Genomic DNA, 24,126 nt, shown 5'->3' with positions numbered 1-24,126 from the left:
AGGGAAGAACTCTAATATTTATCTAAAGAGAAGAATATTATAGATTAGCCAGGAAGCTAATTATATACCTATATAATTATATAAGCTAGTAAAGATAGCTAAAAAAGGATATTATATAGCCTATAAAGGCTTGAGATATAAGAATTAGCTAAGAAAAAGAATTATATTAAGCGAAATTACATTTAATAGAGGCCGGGAAAGTAGTAAGTACTTGTTTTTCTTTAGATATAAGTAGTATAACATTTATTTATATAATTATAATAGCTATTTTAATATATTTTATAAGAAGAAATAGAAATTAAGGAATTTAGAAATAGAATATAGTTCTCTAATTAGCTAAAATTTAAGTAAGCCGCTTTAATATACGGGCCATATAAAGCTAGTAATAGTAGAACTATTACGTGGCACTAGTCACGTGGTGCTACTGCACGTGACTTAGTATATAGCTAGTGCTTTTAGCTTGGCATATAGCCTTTAGCTTAATTTAAGCTCTTTATTACTACTATAATATTATTTTATTATAATAGGAATAAATAAGTATACTTTAAAGCCTAGATATAAAATTTTGGTAAGAAGCTCTAGAGTAATACTAATAATAAGGAAAAATAATAAGAAATAAGCCATAACTAGACCTTAGAGTAAGGCAATATTAGAATATTATCTCTAACTATATTATACTTAAAATAGTAAAGCTATATATAGGAGTTACTAAAATAATAGGGCTGTCTTTTTATAAAAGAATATTTTAAGAGAAGCTACTTTCAAAAATTATTATAAAATTAGTCTAGAAAAGTTTTTTTTTAAAATAAATAAAAAAGTTCAAAAATATTAAGGTATTTAAAAATTAAATCACGTAATTAAGATATATAAGATATGAAATATACTTATATTCTATAAAAAAAAAAACATAATAGCTCTATTTTTACTAGTAGGAAATTTTTACTATAAAAAAGTTTCTAGAAAGCTTTTTTTTAGTAATTTTCTTTTCTTAGTAAGCTAAGAAATACGAAGATATTTATGCTATAATTTTATTTATTAGGCCTTAGGTATAAAGGCTAATAGTAGCTAGAGATACTATAGTACCTAGTATACTATATCTTACTTAATAATAACTTTAATACCTAGTATAATTAGTTTAGGTACGAAAATTATAAATAAGATCTTAAATATAATAAATCCTATATTTAAATTCGTATTTAAGCTAGTATTAAACCTATTATCTTATATTTACTAAAATCTCGTATACTAGAGATCCTTAAGTATACTACTAAGTAATAGCTAGGCTAGCTTATATTATGTCTATTACCCTTAAGCTAGATTACTAGAAATCCATAATATATAAGTTAGTACTTAAGAAAAATATAAATATTATTAGCTAAGTAATATATTTTAAAATAGTAATAAAACTCTATAAATTACTCTAGAATTAGAGACAAACTATTTAAGCTCTTATTAAGTACTACTTAAGGCTTAGTAATTAAGATACTTATATTATTAATATAGAGAATTAATAAATTTATAATAGCTTTAATATTTATATATTTATTAAGGTATAATTAACTTACTTTTATAAGAAGCTTATCTTTTATTATCTTATATTATATAAGCTTACTAGAGCCAAGTACCCTGGCTATTATATTATACGTAACCTATTAGCATAATACCCTATATCTTAGTCTCAAGCTTCCTATTTCTTTTTTTTTATTTAAATATATATATATACTTAATATAGCTATTTTTTACTAAGAATACTAGCTATAAGTTATAATACTAGTATAATAAATAAAAAATTGAGCTCTAAGATAGAGACATATACATAAATATAATATTAATCTATATAATACTATTATATAGTCGGACTACTCAAGTTAAAAAACTAGTCACGTGAGAAATACTAAAACTTGAGCCTATTTCTCATATATTACTTACTTCGGAAATACTAAAGCTCTCTATTATTTCCTATATATTTCTCGGCCTTTTATTTAGCCTATAATTATATAAATATGAATTCTTTCCTATTATACTTTTATACCAGTTATAGATAATACTTTTCACGTAGCGGATTTCCCCTAAATCTTAAGGGAAATTTATATAAAACATATTTATAATATAAGGTCTCTTTATTCTCATATACCCGAACTTATATACTTAATTACTAATCTTCTTTAGGCTAAACGGGCTATAAGGTGCCTTTTTCTTATAAATATTAATTTAAATATTCCTTAATAAACCTATACTAGACCTATATAGCCTCCTATAAACGAGAATAATTCTTGGCCTCGAAAACGGATCCATTAAACCTATAATAAGCTAGATATAGCTTATAGCTAGCTAGTAGAGGCTATTTTATTACTATTATTATCTCCTTTTCCTTTTTTTCTTTTTTTTCTTATCTTACTTATTAGCTTTTATTTATGGTTCCGGGATTAGCCTACTTATAATCTTAGCCTAATAAATATTAAGTATAAGAATTATAGTATAAGGCACTAGATATTAGAAGTAATTACGGGTATAAATCAGAAATTTAAGCTCTATTATAAGAAAGAAAACATAATAATAAATGAATTACAGGTATTTCTATTTTTTTTATAAGTACTTCTTAAAGAAAATAATTCGCGAGCCTATAGCTTTTATTAAAATATAAGAATATATAACTTTATACTTACTTTTATATTCGTGAGCTATATTAAAGACACATATACTAATCTCTCTCGTAATCTTTATTACTTTTAGATTTATAAAGAGCTATTTTATTACTAGGAACCTTTAGAGCCAGGCTTATAATAAGTTCTAGCCTTTATCTAGTTATTTTTTTATAATTTAGACTATATAACTAATCTCTAGTTATAGTACTACTTATAACTTAATTAAGCTATTCTTTATGGCCTTTATAAGATACTTGCAGATTATAGTAATTTCTTTATATGAATTTATAAAATAGTCCGGAAATAATTAGCTAGTTAAATGAGTTACTTTTGAATTCTTCTTAGCCTATAAATGCGCCTAATTCTTTAGTCTGAGGTAAACTATTACCACGAGAATCTTCTCATAACTATAGAGCTAGCAGAAATTCTCCCAGACGAGTTTATAGACGAGAGTTAATATAATATCTTCCTTATAATCCGCGAGCCTAGCTATTAAGATCTATAACTTTACTAGATAATTATTACTCACGTAATATATATACTATTTTATTATATATTTTTCTTTTTATATAATAAATATAAGTAATACTATAAAATAATCTTATAAGATACTTATTATACCTATTAATAGATTTATTTAGAGTAATAGTTCTTTTACTAGTTTTATTTATATACTTATAATTACAAGGTATTATCTCTTTTTTATACTTACTAGCTTTTTTAGTAATATATTATAAATGCTTTTATTACTTATAAGACTATATTTCTTAATTAGCTCCGTTTATACTAAGACAAGATCTATATAAATATATATAATAATTTAATAAATATTTTTATTCGTAAGGATATCTTAGTAACTAATCTAGGTTAGTAATTTATTCTTTTATTTTCTTTTATAAATAAAGATTAGTTTATATAGTAGCTTTTTTAAGATTTAATAGCTATTATTTATTATTTTAGAAAGCTTATCTTTTTTATTACTTTTATAACTAATTTATAATAGCTAGAGATTATCTAGGAACTACGTAACTTATAACTTATAAACTAGCTAGATCTAATTATTCGCGTATTTTAACTCAAGATTTAAGAGCTTTTTATAGATCTCAAGAATGGCCTTTTTAAACTATATACGGGCTATATTTATATAATTAAGTACTAGAAATAAGAGCTTTCATATTTATACTTATTTTTATTTTTATAAGTATTTATAAAGTTTAATATACCTGAGTATATAAATAAGGTCATATATACTAAGCTACTGGATCCATTATAGAACTCTATAAGCAAGCTTCTAGCCTTAGTTATAAGTAATATATCTCACGGTTTATATAGGGAAAATTATATACGAGTCCCGTATATGATTTATAGAGGAGCTTATAGCCCATTAGTATATTCTAAGAGGTTCCTAAAGGCTTTTACGGACCATATTATAATTCACGAGAATAGCTATCCTGAGTATTATTACCGGAATAATAGGCAGATATTTATAGTTTATAAACCTAATACTTGGAACTAGTAAGTTATTTATAATAATTACTAAATTATTTCATATAACCCGTATTTTTTCTAGAAATTCTACTTATATATTAATATAGAAATATATATCTTAATTTAAGTAATTAAGTATATTTATAAGTATATATATAAAAAAGTAAACTATATAATAGTTATAATTATAACTATAAATAATAAGATTACCTAATATATATATGCTTATTATATGAGTTTATATAAGGCTATTTAGTAGTTATTTAAATTTCCTATATACTAGAAATTTTTTCCTATTTAGTATCTTATAATTTATCTTAAGAAGAAGTAAATAGTTTACTTTCCGGATAATATTTTTCTTATAGCCCTAGCTATAAAAACCGCAAATACTTATTTAATCTTAATAGCTTTCTTTAAATATAATATTATATATAAGAATAGCTAGTAATACTTATACTTAAAGTTTCTAGCCCACTTTATATAAGTTCTAAAAACTTGCACGTGAAAGCGCTATTAGCAGGGTAATAATAACCGGATTAGCTATATATATTACTATAGCTCTATTTTAGGCAAATAGTATTACTTATAATTCTTACTTATAATTATTTACAGCCCGTAGTCTTTTATAGATCTATATTTAGTTAAGAGTATTTATTACTTAATATATTAGGCTATTTATATTACCTATAGCTTAGTAAAAAATAATTAGGAATAGTACTAGTATTTTAATAAGGCTATTCTATTTATATTTGCGAGTAGTTTACGAATATTATTCTTAACTAGCCTTTACTAGTAACTAATTATGGACCTATTAGTAATCTGGAACCGGTATAAGTATTACTTTTATAATAATCTCTAGTACTAGCTTACTCGTAATAATAGTTTCCTACTTTTATTTCTTAACTCATATTATAATTATAGCCTTTTCTTATTCGCGCGTGGGCTTATAAACTAGTAATAATTACTTGCGAATTACGGGCTCCTATTTTTTATCTGAAATTAGACTAGTAGGTACTATTTCTTATTTATATTATATATTCTCGAGAACTAGGTATTACTTATAATTATAATATAAGCCTAGCTTAATCCTAATTAGTAATTGTACTTTACGGAGATTATTATAGCTATTAAATTAGATCCGTAAATAGCCTACTTCTACTTATAAGGGCCAGGAGATATAGGTAAGATATTCTTATATAAGGTACTTTACTATTACTTTTATAAATAAGGGCAGATAGTTTTTTATATAGTATTTACGGGTATTATGGCTCTCTTATTACTAAATAAACATATGTCTCACTCCTAGTTTAAGATTCTAATTAAGCTTTATAAATTATTTATAAGTTCTATTATAAAGTAAAGTACTTTTAGATAAATTCTCTGATTTATGAATCTTATTATCTGGGACAAGGTACTAATATAATATAAGTACTACTTTAAGGTTATTTATTAGCTCTTAATAGATTTATAGTCCATAGTAAATAATATTCTTTTTAGAGAAGTACCCGTAATTCTTAATAAGAACTTTGCCTAGATTTTTCTAGTTATATTATATGATTTATAAGTAAATATTATTACTACGTGCCTTTAATAATTATTTATTTAGCCATGGCTTAAGTAGCTTTACTTATAGACTAATATACGGGTCTATAAGGGCGAGAATAACTAGAAGTTTATTTACTAGATTAGTAAATTACCTAATAACCTAGACCTAAATAGAATAGTAGTAATTCCGGACTATATAAACTAGCTAGTATTAATTACGGATCTAATTAGCCATATTTATTTCCTAGATCTTCTCTCCCGAACTATTACGGATTTATTAATCTTTTATGGGCAGTATTTCTTGACTATATTAAATACTATAGTCTCAGAGCTTAATACTTATATTCTTAGATATTTACTAGGCTAATTACGGATATACTAATTAGTAGATTCCCTAAATACGGACGAGTTTTCGGGTAATAACTTATATGAGCTACCTATAGAATAGTTATAAAATATTAATTTCTTTTCCTTACTATTATCTTAGCTTACTTTTAAGATTAGGGCTCCGGTACTACTCTTATAAAACTTATATCCGCAAGAAAATTTATGTAATAGGACCCGGATAATAGTTATAAGCTTACGGGTATATTATATTAAGGCCCGCTTACTTAGAGGGAATTTTGACGGCTAGTTACGGATAATTTCACGGATTAAGCTATTTATTATAAATACTAGCCTAGGGATTACCCTTTCCCGGAAGTAGTTCCCGGTTTATTTATGCTTTATAATAACTATTAATAAGTTATAAGATTAGTTCTTTTATACTATTAGTTTAGACCTATAGATACCTATATTTACTTACGGGTAGTTTTATATAGGAATTTCCCGTATATTATTTATAGAAGGCTTAAGTATTCTTCTATTATGCGAGAACCTATCTAGAATACTTAATATAACTTATCCTAAGGTCTTAGCTAATTTACTTTAGTACTTTATTTCTTACGGATACCTTACGGGTACCGGGTGGCCTTACGGGTCAGGTTAAGGGATTTAGGGATTTATAATTATTCGTAATTACCTATAAGTATTTATATCTATTTATAAGTAACTTGTAATTATTACTTTAAATGTTTTAGGGCTTAAATAAACCGAGAATATTATACTATTAGGTATTAAAAGTATATACCTCTTTTAGGTAACTCTTTATAGGATTTATAACTCTTCTTCTCTTTCTCTCTTCCTCTTTCTTTTTCTCTCTCTCTCTCTCTCTCTTTCTCTCTCTTTCCCTTTCTCTCTTATTTCTCCCTATTCTCTAATACTAGTACCAAATAATTCGTCCTCTTTTCCTTCTCTAGTATTTCCGCCTTCTCTTTATAAAGAGCCGCTAGCTCCCTATAGAGCTTAGCGAAATGGCGTGCCTTCTAAAAGAGAGTAAGTAAGCGGCGGCGGCGAGTAGTAGTAGTGCGGCGGGCTATTTATATATTAGTTATAGTCCGTAATAATCTATAGCGGGTATATATATATAAAGATAAGTTACTAGGAATAACCTGGTTAATTATATAACTACTAGTAATAATCCGGGAAAGTAAGAGAGGGTTAGCGGGAGCAGGGGCGGGGCCGGTAGGAGTAGTAGTAATACCTATAAGTATCCGTTAAATTAGTTACGGTTCGTAAAATATTATATAAAAGTACTTACGGAAGAAGTAGCAGGCACCCTCACTACTATAATAATAGTTAGCGTAGCTTCTACCAAAAAAACCAGCCATGACTACACACACTATCCACACACCCGACCCGCCAGTACAATATGTATACCCGGCAGGGTGAACTTGACTAACGAATTGGCCAAGCTCAGCCTCCAGGTTAGCAGGCCGGGCGGGGTTAGTGGTGCGGCCGGGCCGCAAGACAGGCACACTGCGGGCGGCGAGGAGAGAGAGGGAGGCCATGGTGCGGGTGGGGCGGGGCGGGAGGGCGGGCAGGGCGGGAGGGGCGGGCGGCAGCGGCGGCGGCAGGCCAGTAGCAAAGTTTGCTGCCGTAGCAGCAGTAATAGCAGTAGTGGCGGCGGCGGTAGCAGATGGTAGAGAAGACATTCTACGGACCGTAAGGAGCGTTACAGGCCAGGGGCAGGCCCGTAGCGGGTATGGGGATTGACTTACGTGTGCGTGTGTATATGTGTGTTTATTAAAGGAAAGAAGCTTTGGAATTCGAAATTAAAACCTACCTTATTTAGCTTACCTGGAAAATTTTTAGCCTTTAAAAAGTGAATTTTCAAAGTGAATTTAAAGTCAGTAAAGCTGATATCCCTTAAATAAGTGCCTGAGGCTTCCAATTAATCTCGAATCGAGATCAGGGCAAAATTAAAGACTGGCCCCTACGCAAGCTTCGGGGCCAGTCTTTAATTTTAGCGAAGCGGCCCAGATCTCGTGCCCCGATATTCGCATTCTACACTTGGACGGCTTCGGCTTCCCTGACCACCGCCATATAAGCTACTATCTACCGCTTGATACTTCATGGTGGACAAGATGTGACGGGGATGCAACACCAAGGCAAGCATGTTATTTCCCTTTGCGGCAACAGGCGGTCATTCATAAGATGCGAGAAAAGTTGTTTGTAAAGCTAGATAGCATTTTCCACCCTAATGAAGGACAATCCGTCTGGTCTTTGACTTGTTAGCTTCCCAGTAATCCTCCATCATCCTGAGATCCTCAAATTTTCCTAGCTCTTTGGTTTTCTCATAATGATCCAATATCTTAGGATCATTTACGCCCTTGAGATCCTCCGGTTCTACTCCCGCTTGTGATAAGGGCAGCTCACCCGGAGCAGTGCCCACAAGCCGCCATTCGCTGTCCTCTGGTCGTAAGATAAATCTGAACGCAGCACCCTTGATATAACAAATCATGTCGCCCAGCTCCGGCAATACACCATGGCCTGTCCTTCCAAAATTACCGTGATCGTCTTTGTACACGGCGTACTGAAGGTTCTCCTTGATCATAGCGCAGCCGCCGCATAATTTCTGTAGCATGTCCAAATCGCCGTCATACTGCCGAATATTCATCAATGTCCTGTAAACTTGTTCGTCGAGACCAATGACAAACATCCAGCTCCGCAGGTATGAGGCTTCCAAGCCCGCGTCTAATGCCTTACAGCCAAATATCTTCGTTTCGATAGCCAGAAGATAGTAGGATACCTTCACGACAGCCTGCACGATTGTCACGATGGATTCTTTGGATGGGGTATCGAGATGGACGGATTCCTCGGATTCGAATTCGAGCGTTAAGTATTGGGGGAATTCAACGGGGAGGTATATTGGCCTAGTTACTAGCACGATACGGCAGAGAATTGTGCATTCTACCTCAATTTTGCTGTTGTCTTCCAGAAACCTCAAGTAGGAAGCCTTGCCCAAATGGATATCGGCGACAGGAAGACCGTACTTCCAGTCTGGCACCCAAGAGGGAAGCCCTGGCCTGGAGCTGGAGCAACATGCTAGAATTTCCAAATATCTCGTCTCTTTCAGGATGTATGTCGCGTAGTCCCAGAAAACTTTGTCTGCGCTATAGGTGTAGTTTGGTTGTAGATGAGGTGGGAGACTTTCAGGTGGTAAGAGGCCTAGAAATGCATATATCTTGTCTCGTGCATCCGTGGCTTCAAACCCTGCAGAACCCTTCGCTAGGAATAGGGATAATTGCTCTATAGGAGTGAGACGAGTCTTTCCCGTGATGATCTCGTGCCGAAGGCGGCGCAGTTCAAATATCCAAATAATGCCGGCAGGATTTCCTTTGGAGACAACCGGTAGCGTATCAAACTGTGTTGTCGGAATTGCAAGGTTGGAGAGTGGGATTGAAGACTGGCCACAAACGATAATGGGGTGGTTAGGCCCGGCTATGTAATCCTCTGGCGTCATGCACACTACTGCTTCTTGTATTACCCATGTTCTCGTGAACCACGGGCGGCGCAGCAAGGCATCCACAAGAGAAATCTCTTTGAAGAATGTTTTACCAAGTTCCTCTCTGACTTCTTGGTCGTACTCTCCCTTAGCTATTTGCCAGAAAACTCGTCTGCTAGACGAAAGGCCGAATTGACCTCATCCCCGGTGTAAGGTGCCCACTCCCCAATCCAAATAACCACTCGCGTAGCCTGCTCATATATATCCTTCATCCGCAGGACCTGGGAACTTCGTTCGTCTAGGTCAAGCTGGTTAATGCCAACCGCATCAACCCAAAGTGTCCTCGACCCTTCTCTGCGTCGCAAATGCCGAATCGCAGATTCCAAGTTTTTGGTGATGGGATACGAGGCACCATTGAGTGTCATGGGGGATGTTTGGGTGGCATCACCCCAAACGTATGATAGAGCTTCGTAGACGGGGCATGCACTCACTCAGTGAGACGTGCTTGAGCCTGCAACAGATAGGGTCGTTGAAGGCACCCGGCGGAAGGATCAGCAGGCGAATTTCGTCTCCGAGGAGTGGTCGATGAGATAGTGCTCCCTTGAACTGGTCCATGATTTATCACAATGCGATATATCAAGCACGCAGTGTGACGGCGGGATCAAGGCAATGGTCAAAAGGGCTCAAAGTTCCGAGAATCCCATGTATTGAGAATACTAAGCTAAAGAGAAGAAAGAGAGAGAGAGAGAGAGTGTGAGAGAGATAAAAGGGGGAAATACTAGCTAAACCACTGAAATGCCGGCGCCAGGTGAAACCAGTCATGTGACAGCCACCCCCATACAACCCTAGCTAGCGGCGTCACAAGGACGATCGACAGCATAGCCAGACTGCAGTATTTTTCTGACTGCAAGTCGAGCTCTTGTAGAGAAATAGCTAAAGAACAATAGCAAACTGATTATAACTTTATATATTTATGTGGTGGAGATTTAAGACCCCCAAACCGTGCAGTCTTTTCGGCACGCAGGGATGGACGTTACGACACGTGTTGGAATTGCGCCAGCTTCATCGCAAAGAATGGGACACGAAATATGAGAACCAAGGACATTGGCTTTCATATACTAAAGGGATGTTAAGGCACTTTGCATTGGCGTCGTCTTGTAATATCAGTTGAAGCTTAGATTCAATGCTAATGCATGTACAACTCGACCTTCTAAGCCAGAGAGAGGAGCGCTTGTGACCTAGCTTTCTAGGAAACGAGTGATCAATTTTGAGATCAAGAGGCTAACCACAGCGGCACAAACTGAAGATTGGGAGCAAGGATGCCCCCCTAATACTTGGCACAGCCACAATGAATCCACCGTTTGCTCCCGAAACAAAATTGACACCAGAAGATCCTGCCAAGAAGTGGCTGGTGAGGTGGAGGAAGCGGAGATGCATGTGAGGGGAGCGCCGCCTCGTCACGCCAGTTTCGATCCAAGTGCGGGGTGATCATTACTTAATTGAGAATTTTCGACAAGTTCTCGATCGTGGTCTTTTTTGATGACGGAATCGAATGCGTGAGCTGTGAGCTGTGAGAGGCGTTGTTGCAAATTTGACAGGCGGAGAATGCGCGGAGGTGCGGATACTTGTTTGCTTGAAAGCGGTACACGAACATCCATTTTCATATCATCGTTTTGTGAGACAGCTCAACCGAGACTCCTCCTACCCGGATGCTTGCGTTGGGATGTGGTTTTCCGGTAGAATCTAAAAGCGATGATGTTTCCCGGGGAATTTGCGGGGGGTTCGGATCAACACAGGGGTAGGTACAACACGATACTGTACGTCACACAGATGCCATTCTTGGAAATGCCATCTAGCTTCAGGCCGGCCAACGCAACGCGTTCCCTCACGACGGAATTTGAGCTTTGAAATTTTTGCAGTTGAAGGTTCTAGATACTTGAATCATGACGTGCATATCCACTCTCGTGACCTGAGTTGGAGAGTTTGATTACTTTAATTGTCAGAGGTCGTGGAGAAGATGAGCTAAGCTGCTTTGGGGATGTGATTTGCTTTCAGGGGTAGAATTCGGTTACTGTAAGTTTGCTGGGGATGCAACGTCCACGTCCATCCGCGTCGGGAACAGCGATGCAGAGCATCTACATTCAATGAGGTGACATTCAAGCGCCCAATCATGGAGCTCTACGTCCACGAAGGCCGGCAGAGTGGAGCATCCCAGAATCCCAAAGGCGTTACTCTAAATTCACCCGCACGGCTTCAGGAGAAGACGCTCCTCGCTAGCACCGAGTGACGTCAAGCAAGCAGGACCTCACAGGCGCGTCGTCGCCCAAAGACCAAGTTAAGCTGATCTCATCTTCCAAGCCAGCGCACCAAGGTTGCGACATCAATCAAAAGACTTTGCTTCCCTGCCCGCTCTCCTTTTCTCTTCATACCACTCCATCTTACTCCACACACTTGCACCCTCTCCACAGATCGTATCGAGAGATACTCATATCTCCCTCTGTGACCGCATTTCATTCCATTTCTTTCAGTGATACCCAAGCGCTTCCATTCGTCATCATGTCGTCCCAAGTCAACAGACCTACCAATGTCAAAGCCAAGGAGGAGGATGTCAATCGCAAACTCCAGTTCTACGGCATCTTCGCTGCCTTCCGAGCTGGCAAAGTCCCATCCGTAAGCCACTAGCTGATTCTACTCACCAAAATAGTACAATTGCTAACGCTTCTTGCAGAATGAGCAAATCGATATCGCCCTCAACAGTTTCTTAAAGTCCAAGGCTCTCGCCAACCCATCCCAAAAGCTCTCGACCGAAGGTCGTGCTTTGGTGGCCGATTTCCGCGATGGTGCGTAGTCAATGATTTCATGAACCCCAGGATAGTGTTCTCAAGTCTCTTGGAACAATCTTCTCTATTTTCCAGTTCTTCGGAAACAACATACCAGACAATTACTGACTTGTCCTGTTCAGTTGTCGAACAAGCTAAATACCTCCTCCTTACCAAGAACGAAGGCAACCTTCTGCAAGATTTCATCTGGCAGTCGCAAAAGATCACTGGGGCAGACGCCTCCCTCCCAAATGCCCCGGTTGATAAGGATACCGCCAAGCAGCATGGCAACCAGGCATTGGAAGGTCTACGCACACTCGGTACATTGATCATCACAAATGGCCAATTCAGAAAGCTCTTGAATGATGCCACCATCCTCATCCGCGATATTGCCGGTGACGCCGCCCAGAAGGCAGCTTCGAAGGTCAACCCATCTGACGAGGCATTGAGCCAAATCGACAATCCTGCTGATGACAACACCTGGCATGATACCCCTGATCTATCAACCGGAAATATCAAGCAACAGATCAAGTCTACATACAGCAAGAACGCCCCAATCAACAAGAATGACCTTCAGGATGCTGTTGGAGATGCTAGCCAAGCGGCACACCCAGAGGGTTCTCGTAACCCCGCCGACACCGCGGATTTGGCCAACCGAGATCAGCACAAGGGTACTAGCTCAGGTCTTGACGCTCAGTCTGGACTACAGAACGGCGCAGCCACCCTTAAACAACGTACCTCTGATAATATCCCAGAGGACAAAAAGGACAAGGCCCGCGAAACCAGAGAGCGCACCAAGAACTACCTCAGCAAGAAGATGCCCGAGGAGCGCCGTGAGCAGACCATCTGGCGTCTCAAGAAGCTCGTCATCGAGATCCAAGGACACCCCGATTATGAACAAGCCATCAATACTCTACTCAACCTGGCTGAGACATATGCTGGTCACGCCAATACCGTTGGCCAGAATGCCACTGGCACTGTTAAGGATGTTCACGGAGACGATTCCTTGAAGCGTGCTGAGGCTGACTTGAAGACACTCATCGAGCGATTCGCCAATGGCACATCCACCAATGACTTCTTCGACGCCATCAACAACATCTACAGTGATGCTGATAAAGACCCTGAATTGAAGTCCTGGTTCAAGCAGATCGATGCTTACATCAGAAAGTGCCTCCAACAACAAGGCTACATTATGGAACCCCGTGCTACAGATGAATGGAACAAGCTATATGACCACGGAAATTTCCTCCTCCGTGATCGTTACCGCAACCACACAGACCGTATCGTTGACGAGATCAAGTTCCTCGCAGACCAATTCGATGCTGACCCAATGAACAAGCGTTTCGGCGAATCCATCAACAAGTTGTTTACCGACCTCGGCAATGATGAGAACGGCAAGCCAACATTCAAGCCGCACTTGGTCAAGGATCTCACAGAGGTTATTCTTCCCGCCGCTTTCGAAGGCATCCGCTACGTCCCGATCCCAAGAATCGAAGTTTCTGATCCTCAGATCGATGCTGTCGTCGAGAACTTGGTCATCGAAAGTGACAACCTGATGCCGAACATGGTCGAGATTGCAAATGGTAAGTCTCACATCGAATTGGTGTAAGACTCTTACTAACAATGTCAGACAACTACTTCAGATGGGGGCGAAAGAAGATCGCCAACAAGAACCAAAACTCGATTGAATTCTCCGTATCTGGCATTCAGATGGACTTGAGAGATGTCTCATACTATGTCAAGAGAAAGCAGGGTTTCCCTAGCATCACCGATCTTGGTGTTGCCAATATCTTCCTGGGTGGATCTGGACTCAGCTTCAAGATGAAGTTGTCAACCGCCGACAAGTCTGACCGCCAGAACTTCTTCAAGGTTGACAAAGTCAGCGTGAGTAGTCACCCTATCTATTTCTTTCGATTTCCTTGGCGGCTTGCACACATTCAGAATATCTGCCCTCCGAACGTTCTTGGCATCTCTGGTAGATTGAGATTCGAGAACAATGCTGACAGGAGTTTTAGGTTGATGTCAAGAACTTCAATATTAAGCTCACAAAGTCTAAGCACAAGATTTTGTTCGCTTTTGCCAAGCCAATCCTCTTGAAGGCTCTCCGCCCTGCTTTCCAGAAGGCTATCGAGAAGGCCATTAAGGATCAAGCACACCAGCTTGATTCCTATGCCTATCAAATCAAGGTTGAGGCTGATCGCGCTCAACAAGAGGCTTTGGAGAACCCCGAGGACGCACCGAACATTTACAATCGCTATGTCCAAGCCATGCAAAAGAAGATCTTGCAAGGAAAGCAAAAGGCCCAGGCTGCCGGTGAAAGAGCTAGCCAGGCCAAGGTCAACATGGCCATCACCAAGCAGGACTCAATTTTTCCCGACATCCATCTTCCAGGTGGTATCTCCTCAAAGGCTACCGAGTACAAGGAGCTAGCATTGAAGGGCAACGACTGGCAATCCCCAATCTTCAAGCTCGGCTCTGCTTCCACGACCTCGGACATTCCTCACGCCCCTCAAGTTACCCGCAAGGCCCACAATGTAACTGAAGGCGGCATCCAAGGCCCCCAAAACATCGGCAATACCAACTCCATGAGCAACCAGCTTAGCAATCGGGCCGGCACCACCAACGGCTCTGCCACAACCAGCTCTACGGCGTACGGCACTCAAGGCTTCAGCAACCAAGTTGACCAAGTCTTCAGCAAGGAGGGAACCCCCATCGGCGCCACGAATGGCAAGACCAACGGCAAGACGACCCTCGGACAGAACAACCCTGTCTACTCTGGTACTGCCTAAGCAGTTCGGTGATAATAAATGGGTCCTAACGGAACGGCCTCAGAGTCCTTTCTTTCAACATGGGGGATTTGTTTCTTTGATGATACCACTACAGCGAATACCAATATGAGGCTGCGTTCCCATAATGGAGGGGAAGGGGATGGATATTCGTCTTTCACACGTAATTATTTCATGAGTACCTTGTTCTACAACATTTCTTGAGACATTTAAGCTATGCATCTTGTCTAAGGGGTTGGATTAGGGGTCAGGTGGTTGGTAAACGGAAAGAAAGAAAGAAAACTAAATTGTGCTTTTTATGAAGCTTTGCTAGCTTCCGGTTCTTTTCAACTGCATAGGATAGGTGCAGTAATAAAAGTGCCTTTAGCGACATGACTCCCTTCATTATGACACTTACTTGGAATAAAACCTGGTGGGTAAAACTTCGACATTTGCCCAGTATCTGAATCTCGTTGTACCAGAAAACTTGGTACGTTGAGCTCGATTGCAACAAAGCTCTTTGCGAGGACTGGGGGATGATTCACTTGAGACGTGGTCGATTAGAGAATACTACCTTTCAACTGAAGGGTAGCCTCCAAATTGCTTCGAGGGTCTTCCTATTTCTGGTTTGACCTCGTACACTTGAAAATATTACCTGGTACACTTGACCTAGTACATACACCTTGACTTTGTTGCTTAGGAAGTACATAAGAAACAGAATCCACGAATAAGGCGCCACTGAAACGAGTGAGATATATGCAACAAAATTCCCGACAAGAGCCATTCTATTCACTCGAAGGAGACTTGAAACGTCAATATTGACGTTGATCCTAGAAGGATACCACACAATCTCAATGTCCCGGCGAGATTTGGACATTGCTTCACTGCTCCTGAACTTAGGGATGAGTGCCTAATCTCGGGCGTTAATTAATATCTAATTGGGTGTGGTCGCGTCTTCCAATACAGTGAGAAAGTCAAACACGTCTCTGAGTAGTCGAGATTGCATGTCGATGGCGTTAGGATCTCTCGACATACTCGTTCTCTGAACCATTGCCAAGTGGATATGCAAATGAAAACCTCTTGGGTGATCGTGAGATTGTACAGGTACTTCAGTAAATGCTGACCTAGTCCTCTTAGTTTAAGTAAGTAACACCTCGTTGCCCCATGTAGATCACGATAAACCATTTATCACCCCTGAGCTCTGAAGAAAAGCACATGGATCTATTCCAATACTTCATTCATCCCATCAATCAATCTTCCAGCACAGCTTCAAACACTATGAACGCCCAAGCAATTAACACCGAACCAGAAATGTCCCTCAGGCCTCCCCTCCATTCCCTCCTCCTCGCAACCACAGTCACTTCCCAAGACCCCCTCACGATGAACACACCTTTGAACCCCACCGTGCATCTCTCGAATCCCTTCTCTCTCTTCCACACCACGCCCTAATCCCCGCTTTTCCTGGTAGGGCCAAACAGTCCTCCTCAACTGGTCCTCCGACAAACCATCTTACACCATAAATCTCCTAGCCGGCGATCAACCTACAGCCCCTCCCTCTCTTGCAGACCCCCAAAGACATATCTGAAAAGCCACTGCAATTGGGGGGTCCAGATGCCAGCCGGGAACCCCTCTTTTGATTTCCGTCTCGTGAGAAGAAATCGAGGCGCCAATTACTCCAAGAGGAGGGAGAATTAGTGTTTTGAAATACAGTGATAGCAAGGAGTGATGGCTCAATCGGCTCCTTTCACAATCCAACCGGGATTTAGGGGTCGGGGATGATGGAGCAAGACATAAAAAGAGGATAGGAAATAAAGGTTCGAAGGGCAGTTGGATCATTCATTTAGAGTTTTTTTATTCCACTATCGATGCTCCCACTCGTCATCTCGTCGTCTCTCATTATTCGTAAGCAGCTTGTGGTATCCATCATCGATCGATCAGCATGAAATCCACCTCATCTCATGAATGCCAAGATCTAGCTACCTCGTTACTTTGCTGCATGTATCGAATTGAAGAGAAGGAAATGGTATCTTAGTCCAACAAAAATTCAACAAGCATATGTGGACTCCGTACCGATTAGCCAACACTCGGTAGGCCAAAAGGTTGGGAATCCCTTCTTCTCCATCTTCATATCTAATTCTCTCCTATTGTGAGATCAAGTGAGAAGTGCTCACTTCCATCCTCCACGCTTTTGAGCCTGTAACTCGCGAGCCGTGTCCTTTTGGGACTTGAAGTCCTTGTATAGCGTCTTGATGATGCCCTCATCTTGCCAGCGATCGACGATCTTATTAGCGTACTTGTGTCTTTGTTTGCCCTTCATCTTGTCACGCTCGGCAAGTTTCGCTGGAGTGCATTCTCCTTCGTCTTCAAGTCGACTAACAACCCAATCGTTGAGATGCCACTTCCAGTGGATTAAGGTGTGGGCTTGCTCCGCGTTGAATTTGCAGACGCTAGATTTAGGGTTTAGTTGCGCACTGGTGGATGATTTGAAGTTTTACTCACCGACCAGCAAACCACTGCTTATCCTCACTCAGAAGCGTTGCTCCCCTCTCATCTACACTTAGTGCGCTCGAATCGTCAGAATCGGATTCAGAATCATCGTCATCTGACTCCTCGTCGCTGTCGCTGTCCTTATCAATATCTTCAAGCGTGACCTTGCTATATGCCTTTCCCTTGAGCTGAAGAGAAAAGGTAGGAACATGCTTTCGATGGTTGCAAGCTTCACACTTCGCCTCTCCCAGGACATCAATTCCCTCTCCAGGATTCAGTTCTCTGATTTCGAGAATGGGTCTGGCATAGATAGCCTTGGTGAATTCAGCAGTCCATTGGGTGGAGACAAACTTGCTATCAGCAAAGCCTCCGCATTCTTGATCGACTTTTCGGAATGCCGTCTCATATACTGGATCCTTCCACTCAAACCCAGGATTGACTTTATTATGTACCATCCACTCAACTACGTCTCTGAAATGTTCTTTTATTGGTTTGTGCGCAGCTGAGGTGAACTCGAGAGGAATTTCGGCTAGATGGGCGGGGATGCCGAGAGGACCCTCCTCGTCCTCAATAACAAAGCCATCGGTATCTGTCTCACTACCGGAATTTGGATAACGAGTAGCGCGTTTTGCAGGTTTCGTAGGCTTTCTGGCATTATCTGGGCTGGGTTCTTCATCCTCAAACTCAGAGAGTTGTTGAAGTCCTTCTTCATCATCATCCTCGTCTGAAGCCGACTCCGATGAATCAGTTACTGTATCGATATTCTCGCCCGCTCGTCGGCGTTTGAGTAACTCCATCTTCTTCTCTTTCTCGGTCCTATGTCGACGAACAGTCTTTTGTTGTCGAGTAAAACGAGGCGGTGTCTTGCTTGTGGACTTAGACTGTCTCGTGAGGTTTGCAGCTATCGTCCTCGGAGAAGGAAGATCACTGTCACTTGAAAGGTCAACGTCTCGCTGCCGCGAATTACGTCGACGTTTTGTTGGAGATAAAACAATGTCTGAATCGTCAGACTCAACCGGCTTTCTCGTACGCTTCAAAGGTGAAACAATGGGTTGCGATTCGTCTTCTTCGGACTCAATAGTTGCTCTTGCACGCGGCTTTCGTGGCGACGGAGACCGAATATCTTGCTCGTCTTCATCGTCGTCTGGGATCGCAAGACGTGCTAAGCGCTTTGGTGGTGAAGATCTGATATCATCTTCCTCACTGTCCGACTCGTCCATAATTGTCGTCCTCTGCCTCCTCATTCGTGAGCTTGAAGCAGGTGAACCTCGAGAGATCTTGCCATTTCTGAGAGAAGATTGGCGACGCTGAGATGATCTCGTGGTTGTTTGAACAATCTCATCTTCACTACTGTCTGACAACGTGATAGACTTTTGCTTCTTTGCAGATGATCTGTTGGATCGTGAAGGTAGAGCCATGGCCGATTCAACTTCGCTGTCGCTATTAATGACGATAGCCTTTCCTTTTGTAGGAGTCTTGATCGGGGTCCGCTTCGCCTTCTTCTTTGATGGTGTATAAGCATTATCTTCCGGTGCTGAACCATTAGATGAACTATACGTTCCATCAAGACCCATTGTGTGGCGGCGGTGCTTCTTCTTCGACGAGTCTATGCTGCGTATGAAGGAGCTCCGAGTCTTCCGTGCGTTGCTCTCGGGTTCGTCTTCGGATTCTTCGAGTTCATCTGGAGACCAGTTATTAGCATCAACTACAATTTCCTCAAAGCGATTACTTAGAATAGCAGAGTGAAATATACTCTGCGCGTTTATGGAAGTGAAAAGTGAACGCACCTAAAGATGTATCAACCTTTGCCGGCTGTTGAGAAGACTTCGCAGGTGTAGGCAAAGCCTTGAAAGGCAGCTTCTGATTCTCTTTCGCCGCTGCAGAGGTATCATTGCTGAAATCATCCTTCATAGTAGAAGACAGCACATCTTCACTTTCTGAGTCGTTCACCAAGCCTGTGAAGCTTGAGATAGGTGTTGGTCGTTGCTTCTTGCCGGGCATCTCGTAACGTACCTTGGCGGGCGACAAGTTTGTTGGAGAGGAACTTCGATCGACGGGATCAAAGGTCAGACGTGTTTGTTGCTTCCGACGTGCTTTACGCTCGAAGTTAGAAGGCATCGTAGCCGCGCTATTGCATTGTTTGGCGTTGGGGTTTGTCTGAAGACAGAGGTGGCGCGTCTCCTCGAGAGGTTTCTGCCGCGGGGTATGACGTGAAAGTGTTTCGCGAAAGTGCGCGGGAGTTGATGTTGCAGAGACGGGAAGGTATTCGGAGATGGAAGTGCCACTGAAAGGAGCTTGAGGAGTTAGGGTTTGCTTCTGCTCAATGGCGAAGGTGGTTGTGGTTGTGTTCCTCGCGAGGTTCGGATAGAAAGTTTTATGCCCGAAGGAGACGCGCATTCACGTGAGCACTACTTTAGCAAGTGAATCCCGCGGCTTTCACCTTTCTTGACGCCTCTGAAGGTGATCGATCAAGAAGGATTCGATTAGCCAATTATAAGGCTCTTAGACTGTATAATGTTCAGGGAGAAGGCGTTGCCCGTAGGTCGAGGGCAAATTATAAAAAGGACCCCCCCCTTCTACTAAAAAGGACCCCCCTAAAATTTTAAAAAGGACCCCCCCCCTAGATAGCCAAAACCACCAAAAAAAGAGTTAATGCACGCAAAGATCGCAAAGTAGGGAGTTGCATTTCTCATAAATAGAGTTAATTAAAGCTAGCTAGAAAAGAACTTAAGTGAAGCGTGAGAACTGACTAAGCGAAATGATCGTACTAGACTAAATCCAGAGATCATACGGTAATAGTACTATAATAAGAGCCTTATATTTAGTAGTATCTGCTTTGGTTTCTACTAGGTCCCTTAACCTCTTAGCTAGGGTCCTTACTTTTAGCGTAGGAATAATCCTGGGCTCTAGGGGGCTCATAACCAAGCCAGATCCCGTGACTTCAAGGGACTTTACAAAAAACTCCCTATTCCGCCTTATTAACCTACCCCAGATTCTCGATTCGGATTACGACATTAGCTAACTAGTATTAACTTCATTAAGCTTAGAGCTTATAATAGCTCTTAGGCAAAAAGGGGGGCTTATCACGTGCTATCTCTCTCAAAGATCATGAAAAATACTACTTCCTTCTAATATTTTTGTATACTCGTCTTATGAAACTATTAAATCTAAGTCTAATAATTACTTCTCAAAGCTCTATATATAATTCTAGGGGGGGGTCCTTTTTAAAATTTTAGGGGGGTCCTTTTTAGTAGAAGGGGGGGGTCCTTTTTATAATTTGCCTAGGTCGAGCGAGAGTGGTACAAGCAGAGCGTAAGTTTCAGCCAACTTCTGTGATCCATTTTTGTTGCACCATCTGAATTTAAATCTAGCCTTAGGTGGTGCTACGCAACTTCAAAGTACTCGGACCCATCGTTCCCTGTTTCCTCACGGGTCGTATCTGGACTCGCAGCACTTCCGAGCCTGGAAGGTTTCAGCCCTCTCACCTCCGTTGTATCATCATCTTTATATCTTTCCCCACTCAAATCACCGACCGCAAACCGTACTCTGTTTTTTGCCACAGTCTCCTCGCTACTACCCATTGCACCAACTTCATAGTCACTGCTATTATCTGATCTTGGTGACATAGTTTGCTCACCAACACGAGGCCGAAAGATACCTCCATTCCCAGGGCCTTGAGTCTCCCAGGCAGTCAATAAAACTTCAACTTCTCGCCGAGTGTCTTCGACAATGTCGTCCATGTTGATATCGATTTTAGCCACACCAAATGGGTCTTCATATGTTGCAGCGATACCTTCAATGCCATATCTTGTCGAAAATGAGCAAGTTGTCGTTAGGAAGAATAATATCTTAACTTACAAAGTAAAGGAAACAAAGGCTACCAACGGGACGCACCACCAGTCCATTTCCGAGGCCATCGCAAAGGGGAGAATGCCACAGAATAGCGCAAGAGTTTGCTTGTGATGAATGCTGGGGTGGTTTGTTAGAGTTGTACTGGGAGTGATTGTGGTGAAGAAACTGACAGATGAGCCACTGGGATTGGAACAAGACGAATGACCTCCATGCTTCCATAGGCTGAAGTAAGAGCATTCAGGTGGGAAAGCATGGTTCCTGAAGCCGCATTATGAAACCACCCTCTAGATTTATATAAGTATTGGTAACGGTCTTGGGAGGACGTGGCCATACTTCTTTACACCCAATTGGATGTATTTCTCCACAAAACATGCCAATTCTAGAGTCAGGCCCAGTCCCCGGTGCTCATAACCCTTCAAGCCAAGAGGTAACAAGTCTTTATACTCATCCGTGTTAGCTTCCTGGCCGTCGGCGGTAAGGCTCGTTCCTGGACTGAGTGCAACTCCCCATTCAGCTCTGAGATGGTTCTTGATAGTGTACAACATTGCAATCAAGATTTTGACTGTCTCGATTGTCTTTGCTTGATCCGCTGGCAATAGAGCTGTTTCTCCCAAAGCCGGTGCCTTGTCGACATTTGTTGAATCTCTGGGAAGTCTAGGAATCAAAGAGTCGAATGAACTTATTGACTGGAGGCCAGAAAACGTTGGCGCTGGGACAAGAACGAGAATCTGACGCGAGAGACATCGAACAGCTGTTGTTACAGTGTTTAGATGGCACCGGCCATTCCAGAATCTGGAGTAAGCTGTTTGATTTCGGAAAACAAGCATCAGACCCACGACGATGGACAGGGACGGGATCTGAATGCTGTCAGGAGCTAATTATATAAGCTGGGCGTGATGAGGCTCACGATGCTGCTTGGTAGATTGAAGTCGCTATTTATGTGCTGGTTCACATAAACAATGAAGGCTGCCAGGATGGAATGCATGGTAACTGGAAAGAGTATTGCTATCGTGTAGGTCAGAAACTGGGTGGGCAGTAAAAGGGATCGCCATACTTCCGTGAATCGAGCCTTTCCAGAACCTCAGGACAAGGGGCCATCTTCTATCCTTTTTGCGAGACGAATTGGCCAAAGGGCTGTGTTTTGGAGTCAGCAATTTGCCCATCAGTCTAGGCCAGTACTGTGGCCTTCGAGGCGTGCTTTGGACGTACTAGGTTGTCTGCCGTCGTCGTTCACGTTTGTCATTCCTTAGGCTCCTTGGGAGGAGAGAAACACGCTTCGAGAACGAGGAAGACATTCGGTGCATTTACATTGGTTTCGAGTCTAGAACATGCTTGAGAGTTGATGTTCTGAGGAAGATCCTTTGGTGATGTTTTCTCGAGGCACTCGCGAGACGCAAGGTAGCCTTGCATGCCGTGGCTGGATTCGGGCAGCTCCGTGAAACATGGCAAAATTTTGCCGGACCCAAGTTCTTGAAAGGGGGTTTCCGATTCTTTGTACAAATGGCAAGTCAAATAGAGCATGGAAATGAGCAGGGGGAGATGCAGAACAATTTGTGTTCTTTATGAGATGAGATCTAATTTTACAATATGGGCTTGTGACTTCAGAGGCTCCCTGATTATGCAGCCGTCCAACGCTCCCTAATATACAACGCAATCATTCATCTATTTGCCCCAAATTCCCTTTGCTTCCACGCCCCTCGTTCGTCCTCATCATTACAACGCTGGTTTGCCTTGTTGCGCAGAGAGTTGAGCGTTCAATGCGCTAGCGGTCGTTCCGGGGTTAAGCAGCTGGTCAAACTGTCAGTTATTTTTGCAAAGTGCTGGAAGCCCGTTAATGGATTGGATGCGCATACCTCTCCACCCATATCTCGCATCTTCATCTCCTTCTCCATCTCAACCATCTGCTGTTCCTCCGCAAAGGCCAACGCCCACGGCACACCCAACAGTAACGCACTCGTGCTTACAACCCACAACGTCTTGCCACCGAATAAGAGTCCCGATTTGATCCAGCCTGCAGTAGTCTCGACTTTGTTGGAGATGTATGATCGGGTTGTAGGGGGAATTATGTCTCGAAGCGCAAGCAATCGTTCTGCCAGCGTTTCCTCCTGAGGGACATTGTCTTCATCGTCGGTAGAGATTTCGGAGTCTGAACAGACTATTAGAATTGGCCGTCATGGCTCATGAGCAAAGAACAAACCGGTATCAGTGTAGTAGTCGTCGTCGTTCTCCTCAGGGCCTGCTTGCTTGGTCTCAAAGGACTCATCCTCAACTTCTACTAACTCGACCATTTTGGCAGTTCTTCAAGTAATAGGACGAGGAGTTGATGTTTGTATGGGCGTTGATCGGTCGAGTCGTCGAGGTCTCCGTCTTGAAAGCTCAAGGTCGGAGGAACTTTTTTGGAACAGGAAAGGAGCTAACGACCCCTGCTAGCGTATCACGTGCGGATAAGGAACGACGCGAGAGTTTCGTGCTCAAGAATCCAAGACAGACATCACCAAAGCCTCGTCTTCCATTTGTTCACGCGAAATTTCGTACAGGACAATGTTTCAAACCTGCTGTCTTCTACTCGGAGAAATTGAGCCAGTCCTGCTGTGCAGAAACGGGCCGTGGACAACATGGCCCCACCGGTCCCTGAATATGGCATCCAAAGTCTAACTCCCTCCACAGTGCACAATTATGTTCTTCTCGGTGATCTTGCC

At 41.2% G+C, this 24,126-nt stretch overlaps 6 protein-coding genes across 6 annotated transcripts; 1 reads left to right on the top strand and 5 right to left on the bottom strand.

The window, feature by feature from the left end:
• Positions 1-8,217: 8,217 nt before the first annotated feature.
• Positions 8,218-10,335, bottom strand: K444DRAFT_664391 (uncharacterized protein). The gene is made up of 2 exons (XM_024886952.1): positions 9,727-10,335; positions 8,218-9,676 (listed from the first exon to the last, which is right to left on the bottom strand). Exons 1-2 carry the CDS (start codon positions 9,927-9,929, stop codon positions 8,257-8,259), a joined length of 1,623 nt encoding a protein of 540 aa, XP_024736187.1. The 5' UTR covers positions 9,930-10,335; the 3' UTR covers positions 8,218-8,256.
• K444DRAFT_614067 (uncharacterized protein) lies at positions 9,656-10,449 on the bottom strand. Its single transcript, XM_024880472.1, has 2 exons — positions 9,783-10,449; positions 9,656-9,718 (listed from the first exon to the last, which is right to left on the bottom strand). The coding sequence occupies exon 1, from the start codon at positions 10,117-10,119 to the stop codon at positions 9,949-9,951; it is 171 nt and encodes a 56-aa protein (XP_024736186.1). The 5' UTR covers positions 10,120-10,449; the 3' UTR covers positions 9,656-9,718; positions 9,783-9,948.
• Positions 10,450-11,876: 1,427 nt separating this feature from the next.
• On the top strand, positions 11,877-15,500 carry K444DRAFT_614066 (uncharacterized protein). The gene is made up of 5 exons (XM_024880471.1): positions 11,877-12,174; positions 12,233-12,344; positions 12,467-13,906; positions 13,954-14,207; positions 14,339-15,500. Exons 1-5 carry the CDS (start codon positions 12,061-12,063, stop codon positions 15,110-15,112), a joined length of 2,694 nt encoding a protein of 897 aa, XP_024736185.1. The 5' UTR covers positions 11,877-12,060; the 3' UTR covers positions 15,113-15,500.
• A 1,411-nt stretch (positions 15,501-16,911) lies between these two features.
• K444DRAFT_591485 (uncharacterized protein) lies at positions 16,912-19,928 on the bottom strand. Its single transcript, XM_024878193.1, has 3 exons — positions 19,363-19,928; positions 17,588-19,256; positions 16,912-17,535 (listed from the first exon to the last, which is right to left on the bottom strand). Exons 1-3 carry the CDS (start codon positions 19,691-19,693, stop codon positions 17,256-17,258), a joined length of 2,280 nt encoding a protein of 759 aa, XP_024736184.1. The 5' UTR covers positions 19,694-19,928; the 3' UTR covers positions 16,912-17,255.
• Positions 19,929-20,891: 963 nt separating this feature from the next.
• K444DRAFT_664388 (uncharacterized protein) lies at positions 20,892-22,783 on the bottom strand. The gene is made up of 7 exons (XM_024886951.1): positions 22,637-22,783; positions 22,482-22,561; positions 22,335-22,432; positions 21,761-22,284; positions 21,598-21,711; positions 21,434-21,544; positions 20,892-21,382 (listed from the first exon to the last, which is right to left on the bottom strand). Exons 1-7 carry the CDS (start codon positions 22,729-22,731, stop codon positions 20,959-20,961), a joined length of 1,446 nt encoding a protein of 481 aa, XP_024736183.1. The 5' UTR covers positions 22,732-22,783; the 3' UTR covers positions 20,892-20,958.
• Positions 22,784-22,962: 179 nt separating this feature from the next.
• Positions 22,963-23,780, bottom strand: K444DRAFT_614064 (mitochondrial import translocase, subunit Tom22). The gene is made up of 3 exons (XM_024880470.1): positions 23,625-23,780; positions 23,281-23,573; positions 22,963-23,215 (listed from the first exon to the last, which is right to left on the bottom strand). Exons 1-3 carry the CDS (start codon positions 23,713-23,715, stop codon positions 23,141-23,143), a joined length of 459 nt encoding a protein of 152 aa, XP_024736182.1. The 5' UTR covers positions 23,716-23,780; the 3' UTR covers positions 22,963-23,140.
• Between the last annotated feature and the right edge of the window lie 346 nt (positions 23,781-24,126).

This window comes from Hyaloscypha bicolor (assembly GCF_002865645.1).
Source record: "Hyaloscypha bicolor E unplaced genomic scaffold K444scaffold_87, whole genome shotgun sequence".
NCBI classification, from domain to species: domain Eukaryota; kingdom Fungi; phylum Ascomycota; class Leotiomycetes; order Helotiales; family Hyaloscyphaceae; genus Hyaloscypha; species Hyaloscypha bicolor.
Note: the sequence above shows the minus strand (reverse complement) of the source record. Positions and strands in the feature narration are given on the sequence as shown.